This window comes from Loxodonta africana, chromosome 22 (genome assembly GCF_030014295.1).
Source record: "Loxodonta africana isolate mLoxAfr1 chromosome 22, mLoxAfr1.hap2, whole genome shotgun sequence".
In the NCBI taxonomy this organism is placed as follows: Eukaryota; Metazoa; Chordata; class Mammalia; order Proboscidea; family Elephantidae; genus Loxodonta; species Loxodonta africana.
The window spans coordinates 26,048,504-26,058,136 of record NC_087363.1 but is presented as its reverse complement, the minus strand read 5'-3'; the positions used below and the strand labels follow the sequence as shown (position 1 = coordinate 26,058,136).

General features: G+C 57.2%; 1 protein-coding gene across 1 annotated transcript; it reads right to left on the bottom strand.

Annotated features, from left to right (window-relative positions):
* Positions 1–2,527: 2,527 nt before the first annotated feature.
* MYL3 (myosin light chain 3) lies at positions 2,528–7,368 on the bottom strand. The gene is made up of 7 exons (XM_064274662.1): positions 7,166–7,368; positions 4,908–4,935; positions 4,627–4,776; positions 4,138–4,311; positions 3,048–3,125; positions 2,894–2,935; positions 2,528–2,743 (listed from the first exon to the last, which is right to left on the bottom strand). The coding sequence occupies exons 1-6, from the start codon at positions 7,310–7,312 to the stop codon at positions 2,907–2,909; spliced, it is 606 nt and encodes a 201-aa protein (XP_064130732.1). The 5' UTR covers positions 7,313–7,368; the 3' UTR covers positions 2,528–2,743; positions 2,894–2,906.
* Positions 7,369–9,633: the final 2,265 nt, after the last annotated feature.

Sequence of the window (9,633 nt, the reverse complement as noted above, 5' to 3'; positions counted from 1 at the left end):
ACTCCAGGGCTTGGTGTCCAAGGGCAAGGTGGACAGAATAGGTGGGAGCTGGGAGCTGCCTAGGAGGGTGTTGGCCATGTCAGACAGCTCCCCACCCAGGAGGATTCTGGGACGTAAAGACTATTCAGGGCTAAAGGGAGGACCTGCTGCTCCTCAGTGAGGGCCCCACTAACTGGAGGCTGGCCAGAGCCCAGCAAGGTCACACCTGCCATGCACATGGAAGCATCCCCATTGGCCAAGGCCACCATGGTAAGTCTGCGGGCACCTCTATTCCCTATCCCACTAACCAGCCAGAAGCTACATACAGGAGGTGCTTTGGAGGGAGATCATAAAAGGGTAGACTATGACCTCTCTCATCACCTGAACCAAATCTGGGGCTGGAACAGACTGAACTTAAACAAGGAAAGAAACCAGAAAGCCTCAAGAGCTGCCGGTGATGTTGCTGAGGGTGTTTTCAAAAATGACCCAGGACTCTACCACTTGTCACCAGCTGCATTACCAGTAGCTAGGGCAGGCATCTAGGTCCTGAACTCTCACAGAAGCCTCCTATCTGGTCTCCTTGCTTCTGCTTGCTGCCCACAGTCTATTCTCCACATGGCGGCCAGGGATGCCGATAGAGCAGCTCCCTCAGAGTGCAAGCCAAGGCCCTTTCCACGGCCCACAGGTCCCTCCATTACTGCTCTGACTTCATGTCCTCCTGTCACCTCCCCATTATGCTCTCTGCTCCCATCTCAGGACCTTTGATCCCTCTGATAGGACATCTTCCCTTGAATGCCCACATGGCTTCCTGGAGCAGACACTGCATGCCCTACAGGAATGTTCTAGAGAGTTGGTGGATAAATTCCCCAATTTCCCCATCCCTCCGATGGACCACTCTACGATCTCCTGGAGGTCTCCACGGGACCGAGCCCCATTGTATCTGCTCCTTAGTGCCCCCCATAAGGGTGTCTTTCCCTTCCCTGACTCCACTCCCCTTGCCTCTCTTTATGCTCCTTTGGAGCGCCTCCAAGGGAGACCGTTGCATTCAGGTCGGCTTCTGGAGGAGTTCAGCCTAAGACACCCCCTCACCTCTCCTTCAAGTCTTTGCTCAACTGCTACCTTATCGGATAATCACTGCCCTTGTTATTTAACATGCCGACTGCCTCTCAACTCATGCACACTCACATGCACACACACACACACACACATATATACTCTATAACCCCTTTCCTGTTTCTAGACCCTCCTTAGCCTTTATCACTATTTGACACACTTTCCACGAGGGAGACCCGAGTTTGGTTTCCAGCCGATGCACCTCCTGTACAGCCACCACCCATCTGTCAGTGGAGGTTTGCAAGTTGCTCTGATGATGAACAGGTTTCAGCGGAGCTTCCAGACTAAGATGACTAGGGAGAAGGGCCTGGTGCTCTGCTTCCAACAATCAGCCAGTGAAAAACCCTATGGATCACAGCAGTCCAATCCGTTGTGCCCGGGCTCGTCACGAGTTGGGGGCTGACTCAACGGCCCTGCAACAATAGTTGGGGAATTTGTCAGGCCTGATGTCTGTGTAAACTCCGTGAGAGCAGAGATTGTTACTGCTCTCTCCACTGCAGTGTCCCCAGCGCCTATAACAGAGCCTAGCACACAGTAGGTGCTCAATAAATGCTGAGGGCATGAAAGAAAGATGCAACAGACCCTTGCACACACGCTTACATATGTGCTATCACACACACACCTGACACACACATGCTCATAGACTGCACACATACATCAGTGCCCTTAGGCAGGAATAGATGTATACGCCTTCAAACCGGCTCTCACACACCGACATACCCACCTCACGAGCAGACACACATGCATCCTCATGAGGTGGCGGAAATGCACCCTGATGGGGCCGTCCTGACCTCCAGGGGCCTCCTGACCTGTGCAGCCCGCTTCCCACTCTGAGACCTGGATCCACCTCCCACGCCCTCTGCACTTCCTCCCATCCAACCTGTGTGAAGACTCCCTTCACTCTCCTCAATGAATCCAAGGCCCTAGTCCATGGCATCGTGCGGGGAATGGTGCAGGGTGTATGTACCACCTCACTCTGCACACTAGTCTTCTGCTGAGAAGCCCCAGCTGAGAAACCCACTGCCAGACCCTGGATATGGCCCCAGCAAGGCCTCAGCCTCTGACCGAGAGCCACACTGAAGGCAGGCATGCCTCAGTCTCCCCATCTGACCCAGGGCAGCGGTCTAGGGCTCCTTCAGTTCTTTTAGCCTGGGGACAGCATTAGCACCTGCCCCAGCATCCACTCCCAGTGTTGTTCAAGCAAGGCCATTCCTGGCCCTGGGCCTCAGTTTCCCCAGCCATGACCCAGGTGGCTCTTGGCCAATGCCCCATGGTTCCCTCATCGCTGGACGTGGAATCAGAGCTCAGGCAGTGCTCTCGGCCACTGTGGCAACCCCTGGGTTAGGTAGCCAAGTCTTCAGGAGGTAAGAGTGTTGAGCAAGAGTGAAGAAGGGAGGGAGAGAAGAAGAAGAGAGGAAGAAAGGAAGAAAGGAAAGAAGGGAGGAAACCATTTATTCATGAGGCCCAAGGCATGGGGACAGAGACGCAGTCACATAGCCACAGCCGGTTGCAGGGAGATGATGGCCATGCAGAAAGGTCTGAGGCTTGTGCAGGAGTCTCCAGGTGCTCCCCTCCTTCCCACAACTTCAGGCCTCTGGCTCAGCACCATGAATGGGAGATGAATGTCCCAGTATGGTCTTCCCTGGGCTCCCTGAGAACAAAGGCAGCCACAGGTAACAGAGGTAGACCAAGACAGCTGGATGTCAACTGAGAGCCGGAATTGATAGAGATGGGGGATTTGAAGAACAGAACGGTCAGCAGGGCTGGGATCTGAGGAGGGTTTGGAAGGGAGGGGTCTTACCTGGGTGAGATGTTCAGCTGGTCAGGATGTGCTTCACGAAGGCTGGAAAGAAGGAGAGAGTGAGTGACAGAGGCTCCACGCTGGGGTAGCCCAGGGTGGGGGCTTGGGGTTCTGATGCTCTCCCTCCCCAGAAGCCGCTGCCCCGTGGAGCCACCTTCGTAGTTGATGCAGCCATTGGAGTCCTCTTGCCCGGCCATCAACTTCTCCACCTCATCTTCACTCAGCCTCTCACCTAGCAGGGATGGGAGACTGAGTCAGCCAGTCCGGGGATGTGATGAGGTGGGGGACCCACTGAGACCCTCTGGGTGGCGATGGAAGCCTTCATGCCTCCCCAGTATTCCCACCTTTTTGCTCACAAGGCTTGGCCATCGCCCCCATGTCCAAGGCAAGGAGAATTGGTGACAAGTCAAAAGGGGCTGGCCTGGCGTATGCCTGGTGCCTCCTAGCCTGGGCTCTGTCTGCAACAGCGTCATCTTGGTGTCCAAGACACCAACGCATATTGTCCTCTGTCCCTACCAAGCTGGCGGGGTTCCCGCCTCCCTGAGACAGTCTGGGGGGGAAGGAGGCAGCCCTTTGAGGCCAGAGGAAGGCCTCAGGGGGTGGAGCTGGGGACTTTGGGGAGTGGTTATCGCTAGAACCAGAGGCGCCTCCCCCTACTTCCCAAACGAGTCAGGCGCTTTGGTGCCTCTGCTTTGTGTGCTGTCCTGTCCCCTCCACTGGAATGCCAACTGTTGTTCACACACACACACACACGCACGCACACAATCCCCAAAGCCAACACAGGGCTGCACACACAGTAGACGTTCAATAAGTGCTTGCTGTAGGAAAAGTCATTTTGAGGAGGGTGTGTCATGGGCCAGGCACCTGATGATGATGTCAGGGGTGGGAGGTGCACAGGGCCACAGTGAGGTCAGGATGCTCTGCCCGCCCCCTCAAGAGGCAGGTGTGCAACCCACCTGGCCAGTTAGACTCCGTGCCCTGGAATCTAACCCTGGGGCTGAGTGGCTCCTCTGGATGCCCCACCTCCCTGCCCGCCCTGGCCCCAGAGCTGTTCTCATCCCCCTTCTGTTCTGTGAGCTGCACCAATGTGCTTTCTTTCTTCCCTGCCTAAATGACCGAAACTGTCACTCTCTCCATTTCACAGCTGAAGCCCCAGCCTGGCGGGTGACAGAGTGGTTTCTCCCAGGATCCCAGCTGCCCTCCGGAAGCAGGAGTGCGGGTGGGGGTGGGGAAGCTGCCCTCACCCAGCGTGGCCAGCACATGACGGAGCTCGGCACCCATGACAGTGCCGTTGCCCTCCTTATCAAAGACCCGCAGCCCCTCCACGAAGTCCTCGTAAGTGGCCGTGTCCTTGTTCTTGGAAATGTGCTGCAGCATGGGCAGGAACGTGTTGAAGTCCATCATCTTGGAGTTTAGTTCTGCAGGGAGAGGGTCCTGAGTCCCAGGCCTTGAGAGATGGGACAGGCATGCCCTACGCCCATGCTTCATAATGAGAAGCTATGGCACCTCACACAGTTTGCCATTTACAAAGCACTGCACAATCCCAAGGCTCTTTACAGTCTACCCAGAAAAGCATTGTTTATAGAGCCGTTGCTCTGAGCCAGCCCTCTGTGTCCTCCTCCAGCAACGGGAGGTTGTTGGGAAGGACACAGCAGAGACATTCATGTTCTCCACAGGTGGCAGTCTCCCTTGGAACTGTACTAATCAGGGGATCTCAGGCAGGGTGTACCCACCGTCCTGCTTTGGTTTCCCCAGGACACGGAGCACCTCAGCCTGCGTGGGGTTCTGGCCCAGCGCCCGCAGGACATCCCCACACTGCCCGTATGTGATCTTCATCTCACACTTGGGTGTGCGATCATACAGCTGGAACGCTTCCTTGAACTCTGCCAGGAGAGGACAATGAGCTGGGGACAATCCCAGAGCCCAGCCCCACTCACCCAGACTACCAGCAGGACCTCAGACTGAGGACCCCTGACCCACCCGCTGCACCCCTGGGCTCAGGGCCTGTGCTCACCTTCAATCTGCTCTGGTGTGAACTCGATCTGAAAGGAGACCCCAAAGACTGTGAGTGCTTGACTCAAAGGGTAGAGCCTGGCCTCCTCCTGGTTACTCCATGGCCAGCCCAGGCCCTAGCCCCTCGACTGCCCAAGCCTGTCCCCATTCTAGTGTCCCAGCCTCTACCCCCCAGAGCCCACTGCTGTCCTCACTGACCCCTTCCTGTCTCCTTGCCTTCCCCTACCCTCTGACATGATTTATGGCATTGGGTCTGAGTGTGCCCAGGCCCTGATACCTGGTGGGCCACATGTACAGCTGAGTGCTGGGGTGGCAGTGAAGAGGGAGGCCTGGAGTCCCAAGTCCCCATCCCAAGGCAAGCATTACCTGAGGCCCCTGTTTCCGGAAAGAGGTGCCTGAAGCCACAAGACCTGACCCAGGCAGTCTTCCCACCACCACCAGGCCTCAACATCACATGAGACAGAGGTCTTGAGGGTAGCAGGAAGATCAGGGATAAGGGTGCAGGCCAGAAGGCTCTGTCAGCATGGCAGCACATCTGCAAGTGTGCCCATCAGGCACCCGTTTGTGTGTGTGTGTGTGTGTTGTATGTACATGTGTGTGCCTGTGCCTAAGTCTCACCATCCCACCACCCAGTTCCTGGGGCGGGGCTAGGGCAGTGCTGATGAATGCTTGCTGAGGCCACATCGGGTCCACCCCCGGGCCAAGAGGCCTCCTGGGACTAAGTGCCCCCTCCTCACCAGATACCAGGTCTATTTTTATCACCGCAGTCATTCGCCCCAAGGTCAAGTTCATGCGAGGGAAAGGGCCTGGGGGAGGGGGCATGACTGGAGCTACTGCCACCACTGTTCTCTCGGAGCCCTACCAACCTCCACACCAGTGAGGGGGGCGCCTTGTTCCTGCCACCCTACAGGGTTGTCCCTCCTGGATCTCTGGCTCAACCCAGTATTGAGGAGGACAATTTGTCATTCCTGGTCCCTGAGAGTTCTCTCTACCAGGAAGCCTCCTTAGCTTAGGTTCCCTCACTTCCTGGCAAGGCCTCCTTGCCCCTTCACCTGCCAGCCCCTGTGCAGGGTGGGGGACACAGGAGGAGTCTCACCATCCTGCCTCCCAGAGGGGACTCTTTGTCAACCTCAGACTGGGTGAGACTGGGCGACTCCACCATGGCCCCCTGCTGCGGTGGGACCCTCACCAGGGGCCTGCAGACAGGATGCCAGCCTGGGCCTGGCAGCTGTGGGGGTACAGGGAGCTGACTCCTGGGAGCACCTTCTATGAATGGTTTCTAGCAGCCCTGAGAGGGGGGGCTTATCATCCCATTTCACAGCTGAGGAAACTCAAAGCAGCAAAGGGGCTCAGCAACTAAGAAGGAGCAGAGTTGCAATTCGAACTCATGTCTCAAGGGACATGGATAGGTGCCTTCAACAAAGGCTTGTGAGCAGGACAGGGTCTGTGCAGATGGGGTGCAGGTCTTTCTGGGTGGGCAAGGGTGGAGGAAGTACCACAGGGCCCCTCAGGGGAAGCCAGGGCAGCAGTGGCCAGTGGGCAGCCAAGAAGAGGAGTAGGCAGGACGCAGGGTGCGTGCCACTATGCAGATGCCACAGGTGGAAGTCATGGCTTGTCTTCCAAGTTTAGACTCTGGGAAAGACTTCCCAGACGGGGACGGGCTCCAGGGGCCACTAATCACAGCTCTAAAACCAGTTCCCTGGGTGACCTTCTGTAAGTCCTTACCGGCCCGTGCCTCAATATTCCCACTGAAAGCTGAAGTCCAGGAGGGTTCTGCCAGCTCTGAGGCTCAGTGACCTTGGCGGGGTATGTCCCCTTACTCCCCATACCACCCACCCTGGGGGACTTGCATGGACTTGGGACACCTCAGCCAAACAGGGAGGATCTCTGCCTGGCTATAGAGGTGGAAGGGAGGGACTGGTGGCTCCAGGACGCCCCAGGATGTGAGAGGTTCAGGGAGAAGGGCAAGGGAAGGTCAGTTTTCAGAACCCCCCCGAAAGACACTCCTTTCAAACCCTAGCCCAAACTCCCCCTTATAGTGCACTGGGCTCTAGGAACACCGTGGGGAGTCCTGCCAGATACCTGACCACCATCCCTCCAGTTGCAGCCCTCCTGAGGTGTGAGCACCAGGGCTTGTCCTCTGCACAGAAGCGTCCAGCTTCAGCTCAGTGCTTACTTTCTGGAGCCTGACCTACTGCTAGGTATGTCCACTCTGGGGTTCACTCACCCTTCCTGCCACAACCCAGCTCTCACACCCACCTTAATCTTGGAGGCATCAAACTCCACCTCCTTGGGGCGCTCAGGCTCAGGCGGGGGCGCTGGAGCTGGAGCTGGAGCTGGAGCTGGAGCCGCCTTGGAGGCTGCCTTGGCCTCGTCCTTCTTGGGCTCTGGCTTTTTGGGGGCCATGGAGGTTACCAGCACAGAGAGGGTCCTGGGGAGCAGGTACAGAGATGAGGGTAGGTGAGCCTCCGCAACCAGGCCTTTATCCTGCCCGGTCATCCCATGACCCCAGCCCCACCCCCGCAGTGCACAATAGGGACAAGGCCATAAAAGGACATCGGCTAGGCTCAGGGGCTATTTTGGGGCCTGGGGAGGGCATTGTTCAGGCTCAGGCATGAGTGGGGGAGAGGGGAGGGCTCTCCATTCCTCCAAATCACCTGTTTGGGGGAGGGAGGGAGAGGCGAGGACAGAGGCCAGGGCTCAACACACACATGCGTGCGCACACGCGCACACACACACACACACACACACACACACACACACACAGAGGCATACACACTCAGGCCCTGCTGTCTCTCGGCAGTCAATAAATTGAGGACTGGGCCTAGTGTGTGCTGGGGTTGTGTTGGGGACAGAAGGACTGGGATAACCTAAGGGAACCTCTCCAGTTAAATGTCCCATCTGTGCATGAAGTTCCTGTGTGTCTGTCTGCGGGTCCATGTAGGGGCTCTGCGTGGGTCTGTGCCCTATAGCTCTGTGTGTGTGTCTGTGTGTGGGTCTTTTTATGTGCATGTGAGTCTGTGTGCCTGTGTGTGTGTATCTTTGTGTGCATGTTTTCTGTGTCTGGGGGGTTTTCTGTGCATGGGATCCTGTCTGGGGTGTCTGGAGGTCTATGTTCAGGGGTCTGTGTGGATCTACATGTTGTCTGTCTGGGAGTCTTGTAGGGAGTCTGTCTGAATTGCTGTTTGTGCAGCTATGTGGGGAATGGTCTGAGTGTTTCTGTTGTGTCTGTGTCTGTATCTGGGGTCAACATGTGTGTGGGACCTGTCTGTGTGTGTCTATGGGTGTTGCCTCTGTGTGTTTGCGTCTAGGCGTTGCTATGTGTCTCTGTGAGTGTCTGTCAGTAGAGCAGATGGCGCCCTCCCCAGGGCAGTCACCCCAGTCCCTCCTACCAGCCAAACAGCCTCCCTCATCAGAGCCCACCTAGCCCTGAGGCTACTTCTTCCGCCCTGCCCGCCCTACTGCCCCTCCTCCACAGCCCCAGTGACCCACCTTTCCCTACACCCCCGGGGGCCTGGCTCCCCACCAGAGCTTCATACACACTGTACCCTCTGCCTCAGCTCAGCCCCACTGCTCCCACTTCCAGGAAGCTCTCCCTGATTCTGTGCCCACTGCCCTATGTCTGCCTCTGCTGACCCTATGACCAGGGACCCATCTCTGAGGAATCCCAGGGAGCTGAGCAGGGTTTGCCCCCTGGTGTTCAGCCCAGTATGCTTACCCCTAGCACCCTGTCCCTGGTCCCGCCCCTTGGCATCCAGCCCTCAGCAGACAGTAGTGACAGAGTGCAGCCTGGCCGGGCCACCCTTTGGGAAGATGGGGGAAGCGGGAACGCCAAGGTGGCGTGAGGTCCTCCCAGGCTTAGAGAGCGGGACATCTTGCAAACACATTGAGTTCAGTTCCCTGCCTGGGGGTCTGTGCCTGGGGCTAGGAAGGAGGTGTTCCTGGTTATTTTTAAGCGCCTGGAGCCTTTGATAGAAACATCAGAGGCCTTCGGTGCTGGGGGAGTTCCCGGGTGTGGAGAGGGGCTGCAGCCTGGCCTGAGGGGAGGGTTCACTGGGGGCTCTGCTGGGGCCCCCCACCCATGTCCCTCTCATCCTGTCACTCAGCCTCACTGTGAGGGAATAGCAGTGCACGGATGGGACCCAGACGCCCCCACCCCACAAGCTGAAACATGGGCCATTCTTCCCTTCATCTGGAGGACAGAGCACCCACATCTGGAAATCTGACAACATCCGGAGCTGGGGGAGGGTGCAAGTTTTTCACTTTTCTTCCAGATGTTTGGCAACAGAATTGAGAAAGAAAGAGGGGGAGAGGTCCGCAGAGACTAGCTAGAAACGCCGCAGAAGGAGGAAACAGCCTGAGGGGGACACACAGAGAGAGGCCTCTGCATTGCCCCATCGCCCAGGCCTGCTGATCCTCAGAACACCTGTCTGTGTACGTCTCATGCAGCCCCAACCACCCACAGGCACAGCCAAGACACTACCCAAACCTCCTTCATTCGTTGTCAGGGAAACTGAGGTCCAGGGCAGAGGATATACCCAGGGTCACCCAGACCCCCTATGCCATTTCTTTTGTCCACACACAACTGCGTCCCTTGGAAACCATCCAACACCAGCTAGAACACAGGTGAGTGAGTGGCGTGGGCCTCCTGGGCCTCGGTTTCCGTGTCTGTGATACCCACCTTGTACCACCTTCCACTGCCTGTTGGGTGGGAAGGGGTCTCAGTC

Coding starts and splice junctions, on each gene's coding strand:
- MYL3 (XM_064274662.1), bottom strand. CDS start 7,312: ATGGCCCCCAAAAAGCCAGAGCCCAAGAAGGACGAGGCCAAGGCAGCC. Junction 4,777..4,907: donor CACACCAGAGCAGATTGAAG/GTGAGCACAGGC, acceptor CTCTCCTGGCAG/AGTTCAAGGAAGCGTTCCAG. Junction 4,312..4,626: donor GGGGAAACCAAAGCAGGACG/GTGGGTACACCC, acceptor CTCTCCCTGCAG/AACTAAACTCCAAGATGATG.